This window comes from Temnothorax curvispinosus, unplaced genomic scaffold, assembly GCF_003070985.1.
Source record: "Temnothorax curvispinosus isolate PA1 unplaced genomic scaffold, ASM307098v1 QBEX01015201.1, whole genome shotgun sequence".
In the NCBI taxonomy this organism is placed as follows: domain Eukaryota; kingdom Metazoa; phylum Arthropoda; class Insecta; order Hymenoptera; family Formicidae; genus Temnothorax; species Temnothorax curvispinosus.
The window spans coordinates 159923-183663 of NW_020224981.1; the positions used below are offsets into that span (position 1 = coordinate 159923).

Sequence of the window (23741 nt, forward strand, 5' to 3'; positions counted from 1 at the left end):
CGCTCTGAAAATAAAAAAAACGCATTAGGATACAAGCGTACCTTTTTTCCTTTCTTTTAAACAAAGCGTCCATCAAACACATAATTGTCGTTTGATGAGTTTTCTTTAATATGTTCCATGTCCGTCGGCATCTTTTAATGAAAAAACTTTCTTAAATAAAAAACGGTGCAAAATGATAAAACATTTGATAATTCATTAATAGTACCTTTCGTCGAGAGAGCTGAATCGGCGAAGAATTCTGAAGGGTCGCGGTTATTTCTTTCAATACGATTCTTTCGCCTTCGCGAGCATATCCTCTTAGGCTCGACATTTTCAGACTTTTTCTTCGATATTTGTCTTGATTCCCTGGTATAAAATTTTATTATGATTTTTATTGTGATTAAAAATAAAGATGAATGAATGAATATAAGCTCACTTAAGCATCCTTACAGCGGATCACTATCGTTAAATTAATTCGACGGCAAGAGCGATCAGTGATAATGGCGCGCAAGGCTCCGCACGTGTATTCTCGTCGCGAGCGATTGCGAGCGAGAGATATCGAAGCGGGCGAGCTAGACCGATTAATACGTAGATGCACGGGCGCGAGCGAATTAATTTAACGATAGCGATCCGCTGTAAGGATACTTAAGTGAGAACTCCGGTATCGAATATACGACGGGACACCCAACACACCGTACTCACCGTTGACCGTGTGTAGGAATTTGGTACCGCAGGAGGTCGATTGCCTCCGGGTGTCGGCCTACTGCGACCGACCCGAGCACGAAGCACGACGGGAAGACGCGAAAAGGCCCGGGGGGGGGGGCCCATGCCGGGAATCAACTCGCGGCTCGCGGCACGGCGCGGCGATTCCTGGAATCGTGCGGAGCGCGAGGCAGAAGTAAACAAACTAACAAACTCGCGACGACGACTGTTCAACATTTTTACGAAAAATTCTTTTGAATCTACTAAATAGACATCGATAAATATGATAAATATTTGACGATAATATTACGATAGAATCTAAAATCTTAAATTCACCTGGACTCGAGCGTGTGTGTACATATATCGTATGTCATAACGTTTATAGTAAAAATGAAACATAATAGTACGATATGTAATTTGTTTCAAAATCTTTATTAAACGTAAATATACATTACTGTAATTATATATATTGATATAATGTAATGTATTAGATTACATTGATGTAGGTGTATAATATTACATTAATACATGTAATATAATTATAATTTTGTGTATACTTGTTGGATATTTCAATGAGATTTTTAATCTAATTCGCTCTTATTCTACATCTTACAATTAATAATATAGAACGTGTGTAATACGTGACTTATGCATTTGTAAAACAATCTACAATTCGTATAAGCATTCAGAATAAAAATGTATTTTTTAATTTTCTGTAGCTATTGGATATTTACGTGGAATTTTTACATTAAAAGCCAGAATCTTAATAATAAATACACATATGGAATACATGACACACGCGCACGCGCACACGTCTATATAAAACGATCGATAATTGTGTAAAAATTCAGGAAATATAATAGAAGTGTATTTTTACTTTTATAAACCACGTAAAGCCCACTTTTAACGATGTACATGTATAATAATTCGCGTCGGATTTCAAAATAGAATTCCATTTATAATTCCATATACCGCGTATTTTAATATGTACGTATTTCATACATATTTTATATACGTGGCGTATTCTGATTCTTTAAATGTTTATCGTGTTACACGGCACGTAAAATGATAAATAGAGTTCTAGCCTGAAATGTGATGCGAATTATAAATCGTCTAAAGTGGATTTAATACGAAGACTGTTTGCAGAGTCAGGAATACAGTATATAGAAAATATATTTATATTAAAAAATACATACGTAATATCAAAATGCGCGACATGTACAATTATAAACAGAATTCTGAAATCTCACGTGAATTATAGATCGTCTGAAATGAACTTAATACAGAAAATATTTAAAGAATACACAGAGCAACACTCAGCTAAAATACGTAATATTGAAATATGTGACATTAACACATATATGCAAAATATATGTATGTAATATCGAAATGTGAGCGATTAGCGATATGTCAAATTATAAATAAAATTTTAGAACTTGAATTTATAGATAAATGCTTTCGTGGTAAATTTCACGAAAACCTTTATCTCATCTTACACGTAAACGCAGCTTCTAACATGCAGTTTTTCTACATGTGATGAATGATTTAATTCTTTGTTTTTCTAATGACATGTAACGACGTTGAAACATTATATAGGTATTCACGACATAGCGTGTAAGTTGAGATAAAATGTCTGTATTCATACGAAATAAATAAAACGTTAGTTTTATCTGAACGATACGTAAGAGAAAATGCAGAATTATGGAAAATAACAGTGCATCTCTAATTCAATACTAAAAGAAATTGAAGCATGTTAATAACATAATTTTGCTTTTTTTATACGAAAAACTATTATTAGCTCTTAATTCGCAATATTACAAGCATTTATATATTTACTGTCGCGATAATAAGAACCATTACCTGTTCGTTTTATAAGAAATATATTAAACGAAAGGCAGGAAATATGTCGTGTATTATACCGCTATACGGAATCACCGTGTCGTTTTAAAATTTAAATAATGTCCATCGTCGTAGAGAGTCTCGTATAACCGGCGCGTAGCAAGAGAAAAACGGTGCCTCGCGCGTTTCCCCGCAGCTTTTCCCATTACAAAGTAATCTCACGGAAAAGCGAAGCGAGAGATCGTCCCTCGTTACCCGCGCGCACTGAGAATGGATTTATTCGTTTCTACGCTGCTATTGCCGCTACTGCAGAGAGAAAGAGATGCAAAGGGGGCACTCCGCCGTCCACTTGCCGGAGATCGTCTTTCGAAACGTCTCCGTACCGGGTGACACAAAGATGAACGTGAGTGCCTTTGTGCGCCGAAAATCGACACTCGAGAGAGAGACGAGTATAAACGCGCGCGAGCCTATCGTTTCGTGCGCGACGCTGCTTTGAGGCATTTTACATCTCCGTAGACGGGAAGGAAAGGAAGACGGCTACGCGCGCGCACACACACGCGGAGGACGTCCAATCCTTTCCTTTAATCCTCCTTCTTTCTCCCTCGGAACTCGGAACGAATGAGATTCGAGAGGAAAAGGACTGATGATGCTCGGCGAGAAATGGAGGAGGAAAAAGGGCAAAGACGAGCACCAAAGTGCTCGAGAGAGAGAGAGAGAGAACACGGGGCGGGAGAGGAGAGGAGAGAGCGCGATTTTGATCGGAGAAAAGTAGGAGCACTCGATCGTGAAGCCTCGCGAGAGGGTGGCACAATCGGAAGCTCTCCATGTCGCCTCGACTCGAGACGAGAGAGAGAGAGAGAGATTCTCGCTGGCTCGCGACTCGGCGTTTTCCGAGCGGAGTTTTACCGGCTTCTCCACCACGGCTACAATCGAACGCCGTACTTTATCTTTTGCCACTTTGCAGAACGGGGAATTTGACAAACGGTCTTTTATCTAGCTGCGTTCCTGACGCGCGTGGCGAATCGCTACATCCGACACGCGATCCTACATATTTTTTGGTTCTGATGGGAGAAATATTTGCATATTTGTTGCGTAAACGGGATCAGTTTGTGCTGTCCGTGCGCATTGCACAATAGAGCCGAACAGAAGAAATAAGGTAGTCAGAATAAACGGAGAATGATATAGAAATTAAACGAGTGATTTTCCCAACGCATTCCAAAATTTGAACACATAATCAAAAGTTTAATAAGAAAGATCCCGTATAAACTCCGAAGAAAATCTTTTTCAAGAGAAACGGGACGGAGAGGTTAGAGCAATCTGCATCCCGGATAGTGCTCAATGAAAGACACTTTCCTCTCCGTGTCCGCTCCTTTCTTTTCTTCCGGGACCGCGCGGAAAGCCTGGCAAAATGCTCGGCGAAATGAAAATTTATTGGCAATATCGCGACATGGTCGGGCAGGGTTGGCCCAAGCCGGGGCCGTAGCTCTTCTATGAAAAATACATTCACGTAATACGTTTCAAGTCGTCCACCCCTTCCCGACGGGCGGTCGATTGTCTCGCGGGACCGAAACGCATGTACCGCGCGCGCAGCGGCGATTCCGCTCGTGAAATACTACCGCGTTATTAAGACCCGCATTCGGGAGCCCGCCCCGCTCCGCGCCCGCGGAGGAATGCATTATGCGAATTTATATGCGCGCATATACGAGAGGCATGCCGTAAATTTGTCGCGAGATTTATGCAATGCCGATATATATCCCGACGCTCGATATATCGCGCGAATAACGGCCGCACGCAAGCCAATCGATTCGAGAGCATCCGGACAAATCGCACGGATAAGATATCCTCTACCTCGGAACTCCGCGGAATTTATTGAATTCCCATGGACACGCGCAACTTTTAAGTACTTTTACGACACGCCTTACCGTACTTCCGAACTCCTCCATCTAACGACTCGGCGATCCAAGTCCGATCGGCCAACTTTCCAACTAAATTTTTTACACGGGCATTTAAATTGTGTGATTTTACTGCCGAAACGTTACACATTACAATCTTAATAAAACCTTACAAATAGTTTTTAAAGATGTATTCACATAAAGAAATTATAATATCTATTAAAATCTAAGATGTTTTATTTCTTTAAAAAAAAAAATGCAGTTTCTGTATAAGAAACATCGCCACCTGGTCCTCCAGGTTGGGGGTTGTGCGTGGGGCTGACAATCGGAAAAATCTAAACAATTGCGAAAAATTTAACAAAAGAAACCGGACAGTCCGCACGAAGAGATGAATGGCAGAAAATTGTTAAATTAAGCCAAGGCTGATTTAAGCTGTAGCGCCATTGCAGAAGAAGAAGAGTTACTTACTTTTATTATCTCGAATGTCCATTTTATAGACACGGTTAATATTTCATGCACATCTCTGTAATTTAAAATATTAAGAAATATTACACTTTGCAACTTGTCAAGTATTCTTAGGAATAATACGGTGAATTTCTGAACCACCGTACATTAGACAATTTCTCATGCCGCCTACATAACTCTTGTTTCTTGTGAAAACTTCTTACAAAATTCTCTCGTAGCACAGTTAAATTTCTATAAGTATAAATTAAACATTGAACGGAATTCTTTGATGGATTATAAATGTGGAAAACGGGAGAACGCTCCTTATGTTCCTGAACGATTCAAAATCCGAGCGTGCTGTCCGATCGGGAACTGTCAGTGACTCCATAGAGAGAGGATCCTGGGGATAAACGCTGCTGGATGTCGTTTCTAGGTCGACGTATCCGAAAAGCCAACGAAATTGAACCGCTCTCCCCTTTCGTGCCCCTCTTGCCGCCTCTTTGTCGCGCCAACTGCTTTGCCTTTCGATGAAAAATTATTCGTCAACGAGGTAGAGTGCGAGAGACAGAAGGGGGGCACTGGGCAAAGTGACAGAGAACTAGAGAGAGGGAGAGCAAGGCAGACTATTTGGAGATTGTGTCAGTCTATACGCTGTCATCGAACACTTGAAACCATCGCGTTGCAACTCCGTTGAAAATCGATTATGCGACGAACTTGGCAAGCGAACGCGATGGAATATTATAAATGCGCGATCGATGAGTACAACAATAGAAATCGTGTTGAGATATAAGCGGCATTTGAGGTGACATCTTTCGAATCTGCCTCCATTTTACACATTAGCGTTAATTTTATGATCCTTGTAAACAGTAATTTATAATTTCCATTTAACGAAATGAGTTTTTTTTTTTATATTTTAAATTTAATACATATTTCTAATTTAGGCGCTTTCTAAAAATTATCCCATGCAAGCCAAGTTCCTAACTTCCTAAAAACCGTAGTAGTTTACGAATGTTATTAAGTTGAAAGCATTTTCGACGCTTTCGCTTGCAGGTGGTACGCGCAAACAGGAGCAGAGCCAATGTTGGTACTCTCCGGGCCCAGGACCAGACTTCTTGGTACTGTGCTGGCCATTGAGGCGGTAACGTTAGAAGACAGCGGCGTGTATCGCTGCTCCGCTTCTAATCCTGGTGGCGAAGCGAGCGCTGAAATCAGGTAATACCTAAAGATTAAAAATTGTCAAATAAATTATTTAAAAAGTCAGTTTTTTTACATCATCCGAAGTTTATTTATTATTCATACGAGCGCGTTTCAATTACGTCATTTTACTTTAATTGCTAAATTATCATTCCATGAATTAAAATTTTAATAATATCGGTGTCTTTGTTACAATCCCAGGTTAATCGTGACGGCGCCTCTTCACGTGGAAGTAACGCCTCCATTGCTCAGTGTTCACTTAGGGGGCAACGCCGAGTTCAGGTGCGAGGTCGGCACGCATCCGCAAGCTGGACCGCACTTTATTACGTGGTACAAGGATGGCCGGCAACTTCCAGGGACAGGAAGGCAATCGGAATTACTGAAGCTCAACGGAATCGGAAGGGAAGACCGCGGCATGTATCAGTGCATTGTGAGAAGGTCGGAGGGCGATACGGCTCAAGCATCGGCGGAACTTCAACTAGGCGGTATGTAAATACTTTCTTCGGTATCCGTCTTCCCGTTACGTGTCGCAGGAACATCCGAGAAATTTACGCAAGCTTGAATATCAAAAGTACGATATGTGCCAGTGGAAAAACGTCGAAAATAATGAAACACGAAATACTTAATTAGAATATTCTGCACGTGTAACCGACAGAATCTCCGTGCTTCGTTTAAATATTAAGTACTTTAACTAATTTGGAAGCATCGAGGAAGAGGCATCGTGCTCGTCTTAGCGAGAAATAACGTTATGTAGATAGGGATAGTTCAACTTTAGACGAGAGTGGAGCGAGGAGCGACGCGCTCCGCTCGAGCAAGGAAGAGACATTTCATCGATTAAATACGTTAACTATTAAAGGCTCAGCGTAACGATCGTTCGTGCTTCACGGTTTCACGCGGAAAGTACTAATAACAGCGTTCCGATCGCGAGTGTAGCATCATCCCCAGAGATCCCATATAATAACGGAGACGTCTAGTACGGTGGCTCGATCTCCTTGCGCCAGGATATTGACCCGCGTCTCTCTCTCTCTCTCTCTCTCTCTCTCTCTCTCTCTCTCTCTCTCTTTGTGCCTCTCTCTTTCACCCTCCTGTCATCCTCGAAAGGCGCTGTCAAAGGTGTCCCAGCGAGAGAGAAGACACCGCGCACCGATCGACAGCCCGCGTTATACTACCTATCAAATTACACAGAACTCGATTACTCGGCAAAGAGGCGGCCGCTGCCGCGTGCCGAGCTGCCGGCCGAAGGGTATAGGCACCCACTTTGAAGCGGAAAGGGATCTTCTTTTATCGCGCTTTTACCTCGTTTTGCAGCTGTGTACTCCCTACCCTTGGGTCGGTCTTGCAGCATCTCGATGCGTTCTGTACGTAGAGCGTCTATACCTCTTGCATGATATCGACCTTAATAATAGGTTCCTCGACGAATTAAAAGTCGCTTTTTGTTCAGCAAAAATTGTACAGCTCTAATTACAGGAATATTTTATGTAGGATATCAAGAAGTTTTTTCTCATGAATTAAACTTCATTAGCGGAACTTAATTAGCCCCAGGTGGATTGCGTTTCAGCGGAGATTTAATTCGGAGTTTTGCTTCCCGGCATAATTCAACGATGAAAATTTCAGAAAGTGCCGCGGCGAGAGCGACCAGGTCATTTGTGAAATATTCGCTATTAAAAATTCGCTCAAGAACCTATCGTTAATACATAGTTGACCACACCGCCCGCGCCATACCCGTGACCGGGCACACCCTGTATATCTAGACCAGTTATTCGGGGAGTGTTGGTGGCAGGGTAGGGCGACCAGCAGGGAGGAAAGGCCTTTGAAACAACAATGAAGTTAGTGTCTCTCGCTCGTCAGCGTCAGTAATGCACGGAATTTACGTCAAAGAGAATTCGAGCGAGCGAACGCCAACGGCAAGGACATCCTGGTTTGCGCGAGCGAGCGGGACAAAGCTATCGCCGATGCAATTTCGCCGTGCGCGAGGACGACGAGGATGAGAAAAGCGGCCCGCTCGGAACCGGAGCGGCTGTAAAAAAAAAAAAAAATAGAGTCATTTCCGAGGCTGAGTGAGCGCCCGGCAAATTGTACAAGGTGCATTTCGTGAAATTCAAACACCTCTCGCTCGTAAAATCCGCCCGGCATAGTAGCCGCGTACGATCGGTTATCGGCGTTCTCGCGATTAGCGAACGCTTTATCGATTCAATCACATTGCTATTGATGGCCGGAGAAGATTTGCGTGCCATAAAACATCGTTGCTTTTCTAAAATCGATGTCGGTGTGACTATTAATAATTTAATATCCGAAAATGCGTCGAAATTAATTTTTGCCAAGGCTTCTCTGTTTCTCTCTTTTCTTCTCTTTTCTCTCGCACTAATAATACATATGAAACTCGGGAATATCGTGTATAACCGCCGCACATAAAATGTTCCGTCCGCTACAATTTCAAGCGTCAGGGCAAATGCGCGAATTCTATGGTACGCAGCAGAATAGAAGCGGCGGCAGAAAAGTCATTTCCTCGAGCGAACAGAACTGCCAAATTACTCAAAATGAATTCCTCGTGTTTCGAGCGGAGCCGTCTCTGTGTATGCGCTCGGAACGCGTTTTTACCGATTCGACTAACGTCCGAGTGCTTTAATTTGCCGTTTTTATATTGCTCCGTAGGAAATAGTCGCGACGATGTCGAACGTCAGAGAAAGATGAAAATATAAATCCAATTACTCTACTGCAGCGGAATTCTGATCGCGTTACAACGAAAAAAAAGGACCTAGAAGTTTATGTCGAAATATAATGATTATGCGCGAAGGAATATATCGCGTATATCAGTATTTTTACTTGACTTTCATTGTTATTTCGCCCGACAACTCGCACACTTTGACAAACGTTGGGATAATAATGGATATTAATTATTCACGGGACGTACAATCAACGTAAAAACGGTAAAACGTTCCTAGCGAACATCTTGCTCCAAGATATTGTAATACCGACATCAATCGCTATCACCGTCACTTAAAATTCCATCTCATCGACCGGAAGTGGGAGAGCCGCGACGACGCGACTATATGACGGGCGCGCTGATGATCGTCGAGAGGAATCGAGACGGGGATTCATCAATTTGCACATGGATTCGCGAACACGAAAAGCACCGGGAATCCGGGAATTCATTCATTTCGACGACGAGACTGTCTTCTTCCTCCGTTTCTCGAGGGTGGCGAACCAGCATAGTCCTCGCGACGCGACAGCGAAGCTTTTTCTAATGACGGCGGAATCGACGCTTTTAATTGCAGGCGCGGCTGGAAAAAAATCGACCCGAGTTCGTACTCTCTCGCGAAAATCCACGCGGAATTTTCTTCTCTCGCTCGTTCGCTCGCAGACTTCGCGTGTCGGTCCTGTTTTCTCCGTGTTGCTCCGGAGCAACATCGACGAAGAAAAGAAAAAATATCTGCGCGGCGCTTCCATAACGACGATTCCATTGTCTCTCGCATTCCATCGCGAATGTGCGTTGGGCGTGGCGGCTTTCAGGACCAGGAGATCGCGTACCCTGGTCCGCCTTCTTCTTTCGACGGTTCGCTCGTTTAACCACTGCACCCCGCGTTTTATTGCCGGGTCGCGGTACTCGCGTGGATTATATCAGTAATCCACATTTTCATAGCGGAAATACAGATATGCATAAGGATAAAATTTTTCAACCGGGATTTTTAGATATACTTACCCAGCTTGAACTGCATGATACACAAACACGGATATAAATACCTTGGTAACAATTTTCAAGAGCGAGGAATTGGTTTATCCGCGCGATATCGAATTTGCATTAATTCCGCATCACGGAAACACGGCTCGCCCTTTTCTTCTTTTACGTTAAACGATCGCTCCCAGGTATTTTCGTGTTCTAGCAACTTTGATTAACGGTAACGGTTAGCGGCATAAATTTGTTCCCCTTCGCGTAATTAAGCTCGCCTTACACGTTAACGTTCCAGACGCGCCGCCAGTGCTCCTGTATTCGTTCATCGAGCAAACTCTCCAGCCGGGACCCGCCGTGTCCTTAAAATGTTCCGCCGCAGGAAACCCTACACCTCAGGTATCATGGGCGTTGGACGGTTTTCCCTTACCGACTAATGGAAGGTAAGCTCGTCCCAATTCTCCGAAATAGCCTACATTTTTGCCGTTATTCCGCGTGTTCGCCATTTGAGAGTTGATATCTCGTAATTCACTGGCGTAACTAATGATCCTACAAAAAGAGCAAAAAAAGTGGAAAGAAAGAAAGGAAAATATCGTGTAATTTGTAACATTGAGTTATATTCATATTATGACGTCAGATACATTATATTCTCCGTTTTCTTTATTATTCTAGTTATTATTATGTATATGTATAACGTGTTAGTGTGTTAATGTTGTTAACAAAACTCGGAGAGGCAAGGAGCGAAATAATCGGGATCGACGTTCCTAAAATAAAATGGTGGACCATAAATTGGACGAGGCATCTTAAACGTTATTTATATCACTATCGTAATTGAACTATAATTTCTGACGGTGCCGTACGCGATCGTATATACGCGTGCAGGCAATTCCGCATGTAATATCCCAGGCGGAAACGAGAGAATATTTATCGTGCGGATGGGGCATATACTGCTTCGGAAAGAGTGACATCCGCGAGCCCCACGTGTAGTTTAACGACTGATAGACGTAAAGGATCCACCATCTCGCGGACTTCGCTGTATCCCGTTTTATCATCGGCTTTCTATCCCTTATCGCTCGTATCCCCTTCGCTCGCAACCGGACGCAGTTTCCGACGGGCGTAGTTTCATTCTCGCGTCTGATCGAGATGGAACGTGACAAATTCTGAACGATAACGCGCAACGATAACACCGGGGATTCGCGGCGCGCACTCGCCGAGATTCACGAGATTGCAACCGATTTGAGAGCTGTCTAGTCCGCGCCAGACCGATAACAAATAGAAATGCGAAACGCTCCTCGTGAAAGGTCCACGTATCATTTTGCCATCTTCAGTTTTATCACGCTTTTATTACACATCTCTGCAATGTTATTGCTCGCGGTGGTGTTGCGACAGGGAAACACGATTATTCTACAACTGTTATTACACGTTAAAAACAATTTTTTTTTTAACGCGCAAGTATCACGCGGAATATTTAGTTATCCTTTGTAAATTCGCCGAACGTGGCGAATTACTCCGTAAATTGCTTTTCAAATCAAAAGCTCGTTGATTGTTGCGCAAGGTTCGTCATTGGCCAATACGTGACAGTGCACGGCGACGTTATATCCCACGTCAATATAAGCCACGTCATGGTGGAGGATGGAGGTGAATATTCCTGCACTGCCGAAAATCGCGCGGGAAAGGTGACACATGCTGCCCGACTGAATGTTTACGGTGAGTACCTTTCCGCTAATTATCATCGTGTATAATGTGAGACAAATTATAATTAATTTCACGCAGTGTAGCCGCTCCAACACTGACCGTATAGAGATGCAGCTCGCCTCTCGCTTTTTGATATCAAATAGTCGCATCAATGATTAATGACTTATCACTAATTTATGACCATAAATCATCATCACGTATAAACTGTGATATGATCGTATTTTTCCTGAAATTAGGGTCTGATACTATCAGTATTTAATTATTATATGACATTAATTAAAGAGAGAATGTTACAAATTTAAATTTTAGTAGGTATCTAGAAAGGTACATTATGAAAATATATTTTCGTTGGACATGTTTCGTTATTAAATCGCGAGAACGATGTTCTACACAGCCAGTTATTTGATTGTTTACCGATCTTATCGCGTAGTTTTCCATCAGTTCGAAACTCATCGAACTAGAAAAATCAAGGAAAATACGTAAACGTGAAATTTCCCGTCCAGGACTTCCGTACATACGCCTGATCCCGAAAGTGACCGCCGTCGCTGGTGAGACTCTCCGTTTGAAGTGCCCGGTGGCCGGATATCCGATCGAGGAGATCAAGTGGGAGAGAGCGAATCGCGAATTACCGGACGACCTGCGTCAGAAGGTGCTCGCGGACGGCACCCTGATGATCAGCAGCGTGCAGAAGAAGAGCGACGCCGGGGTGTACACCTGCTGGGCGAGAAACAAGCAAGGTCACAGCGCTAGGAGATCCGGAGACGTCGCGGTGATCGGTAAGGCCTCATTTCTAGTTTCCTATGAACAACAAATTGCCGCAGGTGGATAATTCCGAAAACCGAAAGACGACTATCTGGCAATGAGTGCCGCGGCGAGACGAAAGGCGGATCCACGATGCCGCGGGAAGACGACGATAGGAAAGACCATCATCTGTGTAATCGATCGAACAACGAAGAGCAAACACGAGGTCATGCAGAGCTAGGGACGGTAGATAAGCTTTAGGATTGCGTGGAAGGAGGCCCGAGACACGTGCCATGTTACCGATTGCCGTCTATGTATCGTAACGTGCGCTCACGAGCTGTCTCGTTGTTATTATTCCAGTTCCCCCCAAAATTAGCCCGTTCACGGCAGATCGCGACCTGCATCTCGGCGAACGCACCACCCTGACGTGCTCGGTGACCAGAGGCGATCTGCCGCTGTCCATCACGTGGCTCAAGGACGGACGCTCGATGGGGCCGTCGGAACGCGTCACTGTCACCAATATGGACCAGTACAATAGCATACTGATGATTGAAAGTTTATCTCCAGATCACAACGGCAACTACTCGTGCGTGGCCCGTAACGTGGCCGCAGAGGTATCGCACACGCAGCGGCTTGTGGTTCATGGTAATCCTCCTCTAGGCCCCCTACAATTTGCCCGACGACCGCCTGACCGCCCGAGTTTTGCGTGTGCGCGTGTGTGCCCGTTGCGTGCGTGCGATTTGTGTCGGCCGGGCTCGAAAATGGAAGCGGCACATGGAAGCTGCGCGCCGTTATCGTCAACGGCTATTGTTACGTTCTAGTTTGCGAGGATACGGGATCACGTCGCGAAATCTGCCGTAAATAATTTCGTTTAACACAAAGATCAAAGTTTCGGCGGGCTCGTTGGCGATGCGCTTCCAAGCAATCCACGACGGGACCTTGCCGACTTCTCGTCACCAAGGAACGTAGAGACTTGGTGACTTGTAATTAAAGATTGCTCACGCTTAGCGTGACTCTTCCTTATGCACGATACCCGCCTCTACCTCTCCCACACGTCCTCAAAAAGAAGTTGCGCTTTGACTTTTCGAGAGCGACGCCGCGCGTTTCCTCTCTTTCATTCAGATGTTTACAATTATCTCTGTCTGACTATCTCTTTCGCGTTTTGCTGTAGCTTTTAATTTTTAGCCGTGCTTGTCACAGTGTTTGAGATAGACATCGAAGAATTTTGTAAAAATCGCTCCATACGCTCTAAAATGATTAAAACTTGATCGAGTATCTTGAAGGAAACGATGCGGTAGCTTCGAAAAGATGAAGCCTTACTCTTACTTTGAAAAGGATCGGATGCTGCGCGCAAGTGTGCAATGCCAATTTAAGTGTATAAGGTGTGAGGGCGTCAGGGGCAGGTCCGCGGCGGGGCCACCCTCTCTCTCCTCTACATTGCTACGTTACTATACTGCCTCTATTGTACATATATTCTACATATATATACATATTATATTCTATATATATATATCTACATATACATGGACGTACCACTGTTAATATGAAGCGGAAGGAACAGAAGCAAAAAAGAACTGAAAAAAAAAAAAATATATATATATATACACATACCGTCTCACAGTATAAATCTATATATATATATTTATGCATATATATATGAAAAGAACACGTATACCTGGTATTACAAGGTTCTTGCGTTTTTTGGTGCCATCTTTTTCTTGCTCTCACGTATGGTTCTCTCTTCTCTCTTGACCTTTTCCAGTACCCCCTATTATTGAGCCATTTACGTTCCAAGAGGGACTATCCGAGGGGATGCGGACGCGGACGGTGTGCGGGGTCGCGGCGGGAGATCCACCCCTGACCATATCCTGGCTGAAAGACGGCCAAAGTCCCTTTCCCTTGCCGCCGAATCTGGCATCCGTCGCAAATGTCTCCCAACTGGATCCTTACTCGAGCCTCCTCAGTATAACGAATCTCGCGGCCGAGCACTCCGGCGACTATACCTGCGTCGCCGCGAACCCCGCCGCCGAGGTCAGGTACACGGCCAAGCTACAGGTAAAAGGTAACTAGATGATCGCCAACCCTTGTCCTAGACTTCCTAATAATCGCCTTGCCAATCCCCTGATCGTTTCACCCCGATCTAAATTAATTGACATCTCTAATCTAATAAATCTCTATCTTTTTTTTCTCTAAATTTAGAAGAATTTCGATCACACATTGTAATACTGTTCATTAAGCTGTTTATAAGCATCAGTCACTTACAAGCATTAATTTTAATATGATAAATTTAAGATTTATATGCAATACATATAATAATTAAATAACTTTGTGCATTCGAATAGTCAACATCAGATACGGTGAGGAAGTCTGTCAAATGAATTTTCAACGATCTACCAGTTTGCAATGCCGCAAAATCTCGAAATTTGTTGGGGTCAAACGTCATCCTCTGAAACATCCGTTCCATCGCTCCCACGGCCCGTTCTCCAGTCTCAGCTGCCATTTCATCATCCACCGCCATCGACATATCACCGCGCTTATTGACTCGGTTCCCGCTTCACCATAGTTCATCATAGCTGTGTTCTCGCCGGGATGTGTGACATTTAGAGAGACTCTGTACTTCACATTGGCTCCACGGCTTAAGAGACGCTTAAAGACGATACCATCGAGATTTCGAGTGACAGCACGTTCACCCCCGGGCGAGATCACGATCATTACGCTCCGAATCTCCTGTCCTCGTCTCTTCTACCCCTCGTCCCTGACCCTATCGAGTCCCTCCCGGAGATCCATCCGATATCCCTTCTTAACCCAGAACACAGTGTGTATTACATTTGCGTTGCTTTGGCTCTCTGGGAATGCGTCGGTATCTCGTGGACCCCCGAGGTTTGCTTGACTTGACCGAATAATAAAGGTAACAGTTTGCACCTTTCCTTATTTTTTACTTGTTTCATCTACAACAACTACAACAACAACAGCAACAACTGCAGCTACAAATAAATGAAAACGAAAAAAAAAAAAGATTTTTTCTGGCCTGCGTGCGTGCGTGTGTATGTGAGCATCGATTACTTCATTCGGCATGATCTCTTTATGTAGTCGTAGATCACATTGCCTGCACATTTTACGTGTAAATATATTTATATTATCTCTTTGTGTGTGTCTGTGTGTTTATCGAATTTATATCTTAAATAAACATATATCGAAGTATCTTGATCACCCAAGTGCGAGCACGTGCCACTACGCTCACGACCAATCTTCACCGACCTTTGCGCTGGCTCTCCTTTGGGCTCGTTGGAAGGCAACCTTTATTCACTTCTGCATGCTTTCTCACCAAACTTTCTCTTTCTCTCTGTCTCTCTATTTCTGTCTCTCTATCTTCATATCTCTCACTCTCTATCTTTCTTTCTGTCCGTCCGTATCTCTTTCTCTTTTTTGTATTTCTTTCGTCGCAACGGGACGAGGATGCCGAACGCTCGTGTATCGCGCCCGCAAGCTCTTTTGCCTCGTAAAAGTAAGGAAAGTAAAGTGATCCTACAAACATAGCGAAAAGCTCCTAAGCTTGCCGGCGGCCGATAGAATCTGAAATTTGCAAGCGCGGTACTCGATACAAGAGCATGAACTCGTAAAAATACTCCGAGCGCGCGCATCCTCCGCCTCGTCGGCGACCAGTAAAAAATAGTAGGCTAGTAGTACGTATATCATTAATTAAATTCGTACTTTATTGAACTAGTCGTTAGACGCGGGTACTTATATATACATATATATTGTTATTGGTATCATTATTATTATTATTATTATTCGCCACCCTCACGAGGTCCGCACCCAAACACTTCCCGCCCTTTGCGTACCTCTTTCCGAGAGTTCTACTTGTTTCACACGCCACCGTTTGGGCTCGAGTATATTTGTATACTCACGTTACATATGTTATATACATATATATCTATATATCTCTATCTATCTATCTATATATATATTATATATTGTCGCACGCGATCGATGCGTGGCCGATACTTTGCCGTCTTGTAAAACGTTGGAAACTCCCACTCACAGTATCTCGCTTGTGCAGCGTTTTTTTCACCACAGTAAGAAGTAGAACCTTGCCAAACAATACACCTGATCGTACAAGAACCACCCCCTACTACTTTGAGACTTTGTCGACAAATCGATGCGCGACGCAAAATCTCGCGCCGGATCGAGAAACTTTGACGACCAAAGCATCCGTCTGTTCTTTAATTTTTTTTTCTTTTTTTTCCCTTCTTATTACGAGCTAAGAGCTGTTATACGTACTATTGTCGCGCGCTATCATAGAGACGCCTTCGTTTCGTTGTCCTTGTTGGTAGCTCCTAGGAGAGTTAACGTTGCAGATAATATAGATGATCGATTGCCTCCGCCCTTGTCACTTTCCTTGTTACCCTGTTGCGGTGTTGAACATAGAGGTGAATTGTCTGCTGCTGCCTGGCGTGCGAATGACACGAGACTTTATATATATATATATATCAATTGACACCCGCGAAATACGCCTCGCATCGATTCATGACCCCCTGATTCTCCACAATTCTGCCCCATATTCCGCATACTTACCTTCATTCTCACTCTATCTTCTCTCAGTATATCTTTATCAGTTCTCTTCGTCGCGCGAATGTCCGCGTATACGGGAATATTCTCGCGTCGAGCGCGGAGGAATTGAGAAGTGCGAAAAATCGCGCGAGAGTAGAGAGCGTATTTTTTTCAAAAGAGGGAAGATCAAACGCGAGAGAATGGCGTAGCTTCACGCGCGAGGCCACCTCTCGTGTACATCTCTTTTTCTCTTTCTCTCTTTCGCGCCGTCTTTTATCGGTTCGTTTGAGATTCGATCTCTTTGACGTGCAGAATCGCGTGTTGCCCGTCGAAGCGACACGAGATCTCTCACGTAGCTCTCTTTCGTTTGCGTCGCGCTTTTTCACGACTCTACTCTCTATATATCTCTCTATATCTCTCTGTCTCTCTTTCTCTCTATCACGAAAACGTACCTGTCTCTAAATCGCTAACGACCAGTAAAAGCAAGACATAATAAGTTGAACGCTGCCACACACGTGACTGATCTGTGTAAAGCGGGTATCTCTGACGTTACAGTGCCGCCCAGATGGATCGTCGAGCCAAGCGACGTGAGCGTCGAGAGGAATCGCCACGTCGCGCTGCACTGCCAGGCGCAGGGCGTCCCGACGCCGACGATCGTGTGGAAGAAAGCCACTGGTAAGACAACTGCAAATAAAGCGACTTTAGTGCACACACGGAAAAAAAAGAAGTGTCAAATCAAAACTCATATACTCGTATATGCGCAATTTTACGCACATATTATTCGACTTTAAATATTACTTTGACAACAACAGCTGCTTTGGATTTCTTTGGAGATAAGATTACTTCTAATATGGGATTTATTTTGTTAATAATTTTATTAAATTCAAAGTTTTATGGAGAGAGTCTCATAATCACTTCAGGTTTATTCAGGTTTATATTTAGATTTTGTTTAATATATGAATTTAATAGAATTTTGAAGTTCTTTTTAACTCTCTATGTGCATACGTTTGTCATCTTCGACGCTATTTTTCTCTACCTTAAAATATTGTATTTAAAAAAATCTGAAGAAATTCACAAAACATCTAAATTGTAGTTTATTTTATAGTTATTTTGATGAACATCGTGTTTGTTTAATATTTTCTAACAAGCTTGCAAGTTTTACAGTTACGAGCAAATATTATTTTAGCTCGGACCCCGTTGACCCACGTTTACACACGGAGGGTTAAAGTAAAATGAATGCAATTGGTTGTTATAATATTAAATCACTTTTTATTTTTCTATACACAAAAGAAAAAGAAGTATCAAATTATAAACTTATATATACACTCGTATAAACGCAACAATCTTCTTCTTATAAGAATTTCAACTTTTTATTTCAACCTTTTTTCTTGGTTGAATTATGATATATAAGATACTTCATTCAAGCAAGTTTTCTTCGTAACGCAATATAATCCCATTTCAAGATTTGCACGTTGAAACTAAAAGATATGTTCAAATCAAGAATATTCTTTTTTTCTGTGCAATTGTCTCGCGTGACGTTTATGTTTATTTTATAAAGATAGATAAATTTTTTATTTCATACTACTTATGCGGAAAATCCCTTCTTTTCGCGAGTCAGGAAAGCGCAATAGGATTTTGTTTCACGTCAAGTAGGTTGAGCACCGATCGGCTTGACTTTCTCACGCGGCACTTGTTAACAGGAAGCAAAGCCGGTGATTACGAGGAGTTGCGCGAAAGAACTTACACCAAGATCCTCAGCAACGGCACTCTATTGCTGCAACACGTGAAAGAAGACAGGGAGGGCTTCTACCTGTGCCACGCGAACAACGGCATTGGAAGCGGTCTAGGCAAAGTCGTGCAATTAAAGGTCAATTGTGAGTAAAAGTGCATCAGACAATTCTTCTTTGCAAAATTAAATATTTTGCACAATGCGATACAAGCGTTCGCGTTTGATTCTAAATGTTGAAATCCCATCATATAGAACTTACATCGTTTTTTTTTTTCGCTTCTGTGCAGCGTCTCCGTATTTCGCGGCGCCGTCGCGGCTCGTTACCGTAAAGAAAGGGGACACGGCGACGTTGCACTGCGAAGTACACGGCGATAAGCCGGTTACCGTTACCTGGCTGAAAGGTGGTAAAAGCGAGCTGAATCCCTCGACGAATTACCGGTAAGTCGAGATTAAACCGTACGTAGAATCATAGAGATGAACGGACTTTCCACGGACGCGCGCGCGAAAATCGATACTCGCGATGAATAAACTAAAATGGCGCAAAATCTCTGCGCCCGCTGCGATTTTCGTTTAGATTAACGTGTCGTTTCGGTATGGAACGTTTATTGCGAGCGGCACGTTAGTCTCGATAAATCGATCATGTCGAGCGGAATTTAGCAAATGAGATGCGACGGTATTAATAATGCATTCCGGGTTGATAATAGGCAACATACGCAGACATGCGAAACGCATCCACTTGAAAAATTCAGGGAGCGTATATATGTATATCCGGTTAAAAGGATCAAATATAATCCGTTCATCCGTTTATTAACAAGAGAACACTGAAATGCTGCTGTTGTTCAAAGGGAGAGTTTGTACCAAAAATATTAGCATATACCACTTCTGATGCGATGATACATGAATATTTCATAGTTGTGCCCCCTTTCATCGAGCTTTTAATGAACTTTTATAAATTCGTCTCTCTAAAGCGTCGCAGTGAAGCAGGAAGTAACGCCGGACGGTGTCATCGCACAATTGCAAATCTCTTCGGCGGAAGCAGCTGACAGCGGTGCGTACTTCTGCCAAGCAAACAATCTTTACGGGCGCGATCAGCAGCTGGTGCAACTCCTCGTCCAAGGTACGATATGGGTTTATAGGTCAATTCGCCCCGATATAGAATAATTGAATTCCAAATGCGATACTCTTGCGATATGTGTATATATATATACATATACATATATGTGTCGATGTACACGAGTGCATTAATATCGAATTCCGCATGTTTTAGAACCGCCCCAACCGCCGAGCGCCCTAGAAACTGCCATGGTGGCTAGTCGCAGCATTAACGTTAAATGGCAGTATAAGTCGCAGGACACCAGCGAGGTCACCAAGTATATTCTCCAGTACAAAGAGGGCGAAGGTAAATTGGCAAATACTATTTTACATAAAATGAAAGATGCATTTGGAGTAACGTGAAATCCACTTTTAAACATTACAACATTATGTGCATAAAAAATAATAAATTATAAGTTATTATAATAAATTTGATAAATATATAATTTAACTCTTGAGATATAATAAACTTTGTCTTACATAAATTAATACTTCGATAAACTTCAAGCTATACCTACTTATGTTTCAATTGTCTCGAATAAAATTTATTTTTTCTCAATTTACAATAATGCAAAATATACTCAAGGAAGCTCTGATATCTTTAAATCGAAATTGCTAGGCGGAATGTGGCAGCAACAAGAGTTTACCGGACCACCCTTGCCGTACGCGGCATTGATCGACGATTTAAAACCCGCCACGAGATACACCATACGCGTAATAGCGGAAGGTCCAGCGGGCCGATCTGTCCCTTCGCCGGAGCTCATCGTCAGAACCGAGCCGCAAAAACCAGCTGGTCCGCCAATGAATCTCGCGGCCAGACCTCTCTCCTCGTCCGAGATCCTCGTTACTTGGTCACCGCCATTGTTGGAGCTTCGTCACGGTGACATACAGGGTTTCAATGTTGGTTACAAGGAAACGAGGTAATTGTTACAAAGTAATTTAATCCCTGAATAAAATATATAATGCTTCGAAGTAAGGAATATAAGTGTAGCCAATCGTGCAACGCATCAGCGATAATACACAAAGATCGATTGGAGTTAAATTTGAACTCACCACCAAGATCGATTCGATAATATTGTCACGCCCGTACGGAAACGCGAGCGGATCTCCGGCGCGATAATATCTAAGGAAAAATATATTATAAATAAGCTTTTCAATGATTGTGGAGAAATTCCTTGACGAAAGGATGAATAGTATACCAGTTAAATTATTATTTCAGTTCAAACAACCCATCGTACAACTTCAGCTCCGTCTCGGGCGACGGAGAGGAAGGCGGCGGGGAATTTCGACTTACGGGTCTTAGGCCATACACCAGATACACTCTCGTTGTTCGAGCTTACAATCAGGTTGGGCCAGGACCTTTGTGTGAACCATTGGTTACCCAGACCTTGGAAGACGGTGATTATTGAAGTTTCTAGATCTTATCTTAATCTTAAAAATAAATAATCTTTGTTTATCTTAAATCCTTTTTTTTTTTTTTTTAATTTTCTCTAAGATCTTTAAGATGTGACAATGAAAAATGATTGTTTTTAGTTCCCAGCATGCCGCCGGATGATGTGAGATGCGTGGCACTTACTTCTCAGTCCTTGCAAGTGTCCTGGCAACCTCCGCCTAACACTCACAGTAACGGTATTATCCAGGGTTACAAATTGAATTATGAACCGATTTTGGCTGACGCGTGGCGAGGCGTGGATGAGATGGAGGTGATTATTCTAACATATTAATCGTTTGTTTCGTGCGTTCTCCTATCTTAATTAATTAGTTAATTCTGTGATTAGGCCCGTAAAACGAGCGCTTTGACAACAGTTCTAACTGGGCTCAGACGGTACACTAATTATACCATCCAGGTTTTGGCTTATACTAGAATTGGTGACGGTGTGCCTTCCGCGACAATTTACTGCCAAACGGAGGAAGACGGTGATTTGCTTGACGTCTTAGAGTTATTTTCTTTTTGACAAAATTTTAATAAATATTCTTCTCGTTTCTTATTTAGTGCCAGGCAGTCCGGCTGATATCAAGGTCGTCGTGAGTTCGCCGCAGGCTCTATTCATCTCGTGGCTACCGCCACTCGAGCCAAATGGAGTTATTACAAAATACAATCTTTATACAAGGTAATAAAAATAAGTAAATAAAAATTTGTATTATGTCTTTTGCATCTTGCCTATGAGACAAAACTAGTGGTCTTGCAATTTAAAGTATCTCGTATAATCAAATTTCTACTAATTGTAAGTTAAATATTATTCTTCATCAAGTTTATAAAGATAATAAAACAATTTCACAGAGTTGTCGACGGACGGGAGGAACTGAATCACGGCAAAAAGACGTTACCGGCGACGAGTACGTATTTCGAGGCGACTGATTTGCAGCAACACGTTGAGTATCAATTCTGGGTGACTGGTAGCACCCGAATGGGGGAGGGCCAGAGTTCGAGGGTGGCTGCACAAGTACCGACGAATCGAGTACCAGCCAGGATCACGTCTTTCGGCGGGCACGTGGTGCGTCCATGGCGGGGTTCGGCGACTTTGGCATGCAACGCGGTCGGGGATCCGACGAGAGATTGGTACAAGAGTACCACGGAGCAGATACGTACCGATTCCGCTAGAAACATACAGATCTTGACGACCGGGGAACTCGTGTTGTCGAATCTGCAGTCGCAGGACAGCGGGAATTATACTTGTCAGGTGGAGAACTCCCAAGGCAGCGATAAGCTGCATTACACTCTCACGGTGCAAGGTAATTATTGCGATTAATTCTCTTCTCCATTTATGTGCCATTTTAATTTTAACAAAACACAGGAATCTTATTCAAAGGAATATTATGGATTACAATATTAAAATAATTATTTATCCATTTGCTTCTAGCTATTATAATGTAATTACATAATTACGATGCTAATATTCTGCTAGATAGGTTTAAATAGATAACTTATTATAGACTTTAACTGAGCAGAATATTAGCGCAGTTTAGAATGCTTTACAGTTTAAATATCTACTATTGCAGTTCCGCCCAGTGCTCCTGTATTGTATGTAACCAGTTCTACGTCAAGCAGCGTGTTATTACATTGGAAATCCGAGCATAACGGTGGTGCGCCTTTGACAGGTTACACACTGTATTATCGAACTACCCACGGTACTCTCGATGAGTTACAATTATCTCGCCATGCTACCAGTCACGAACTAAAGGTAAACTTGCCTGAAATTAGTAGAGTAATATTAATCGTTGGTAAAAAAAATGTTAATTGTTTTAAGCAAATTCTAAAATTATATCATAAACTTCTATATAATGCGCAGATTTTGTATTATAGTCCGTATTATACGAGAGACTCGTTATTAGAATATATAATTATAAATAATCTATATAAAATTTAGAATACGTTTCTTATTATATAAAAATAAAAAGTGATTCAATATTATACATTATATATTATATATTGACAACAAATTGTATTTATTTTCTCTTAAAAAGAAACTTTACAATTTTATTAAATTTATAATAAAAAAAATTACATTAAATCACAGTTTAAAGAAGCACGAGTTACCGCAAATGTTATAAGAAACAGCGTAGTATACGAGCATGCGTTAAGAGCAGACTGATCTAATGCAATACAATAAATTAATAAAATTAATAATAATCAAAATTCAAGTGCGATTTAGTTAACACGTATTCTGGATACATTAAATTTTAATTAAAAATGAAGCACAAATACGTAGATTTTTATTAGTATAGAGATCAAGTTTATCGAAAGCAATACGCATATGAAGAAAATGAAATTGTCATTTCTTTAACAGGGACTCCTGTGCGGAAATACGTATCAGCTGTATTTAACATCACATAACAAAATCGGCAGCAGTCCGTCGTCGCCGGTGCTCTCAGTTCGAACTCAGGGCCAAGCTCCGGGAATCCCACCGGCGGCTGCCTTTCTCAACCCGAACTCCACCACTTTGGTTCTGCGATTGCACGTCTGGCCTGACAACGGTTGCCCTATAAAGTACTTCGTTATTCAGTACAGGCCGATAAATGAGTTTCATTGGACCCTGATGTCCAACAATGTTAAGATGCAACGGCGATTCGTCGTAACGAATTTAACACCCAGCTCGGTCTATCAACTCAAGGTCGAGGCTCATAATGTGGCCGGCAGTAATCAAGCGGAGTTTACGTTTGTAACGTTAACAAAGGAGGGCGGTAAGTTTGAAGATAGATCAAATCGAGACAATTA

The 23741-nt window shown here is 42.5% G+C and overlaps 2 protein-coding genes across 11 annotated transcripts in view; one reads left to right on the top strand and one right to left on the bottom strand.

Annotated features, from left to right (window-relative positions):
- LOC112465435 overlaps positions 1-762 on the bottom strand; it is a 2897-nt gene extending 2135 nt beyond the window's left edge. The window contains exons 1-2 of one of the 2 annotated variants that reach the window (XM_025032979.1): positions 682-762; positions 206-345 (exon numbers count right to left, since the gene is read on the bottom strand). In XM_025032979.1, the coding sequence (XP_024888747.1) occupies positions 206-310 (105 nt within the window). In that variant the 5' untranslated portion in view covers positions 311-345; positions 682-762. Of the gene's footprint in view, positions 1-41; positions 85-205; positions 346-681 lie in introns of those variants that run through there. The other variant, XM_025032980.1, reaches the window with a different exon arrangement.
- LOC112465433 (Down syndrome cell adhesion molecule-like protein Dscam2) overlaps positions 1-23741 on the top strand; it is a 93405-nt gene that overhangs the window by 66586 nt on the left and 3078 nt on the right. For 6 of the 9 annotated variants that reach the window (XR_003042015.1, XR_003042016.1, XM_025032971.1 and 3 more), the window contains exons 6-24: positions 5907-6068; positions 6252-6535; positions 10016-10160; positions 11273-11424; positions 11916-12188; positions 13916-14215; positions 17260-17379; positions 18405-18578; positions 18721-18871; positions 19402-19550; positions 19701-19832; positions 20145-20445; positions 20745-20923; positions 21059-21228; positions 21304-21442; positions 21519-21636; positions 21807-22258; positions 22526-22707; positions 23314-23707. Coding sequence is in view for 7 of the 9 variants with exons in the window: in XM_025032971.1 (XP_024888739.1) it covers positions 5907-6068; positions 6252-6535; positions 10016-10160; positions 11273-11424; positions 11916-12188; positions 13916-14215; positions 17260-17379; positions 18405-18578; positions 18721-18871; positions 19402-19550; positions 19701-19832; positions 20145-20445; positions 20745-20923; positions 21059-21228; positions 21304-21442; positions 21519-21636; positions 21807-22258; positions 22526-22707; positions 23314-23707 (3977 nt within the window). In the remaining 2 variants the exon portion in view is untranslated. Of the gene's footprint in view, positions 1-5906; positions 6069-6251; positions 6536-10015; positions 10161-11272; positions 11425-11915; positions 12189-12513; positions 12799-13915; positions 14216-17259; positions 17380-18404; positions 18579-18720; positions 18872-19401; positions 19551-19700; positions 19833-20144; positions 20446-20744; positions 20924-21058; positions 21229-21303; positions 21443-21518; positions 21637-21806; positions 22259-22525; positions 22708-23313; positions 23708-23741 lie in introns of all 9 variants that reach the window. The other 3 variants (XM_025032972.1, XM_025032977.1, XM_025032975.1) reach the window with 1 other exon arrangement.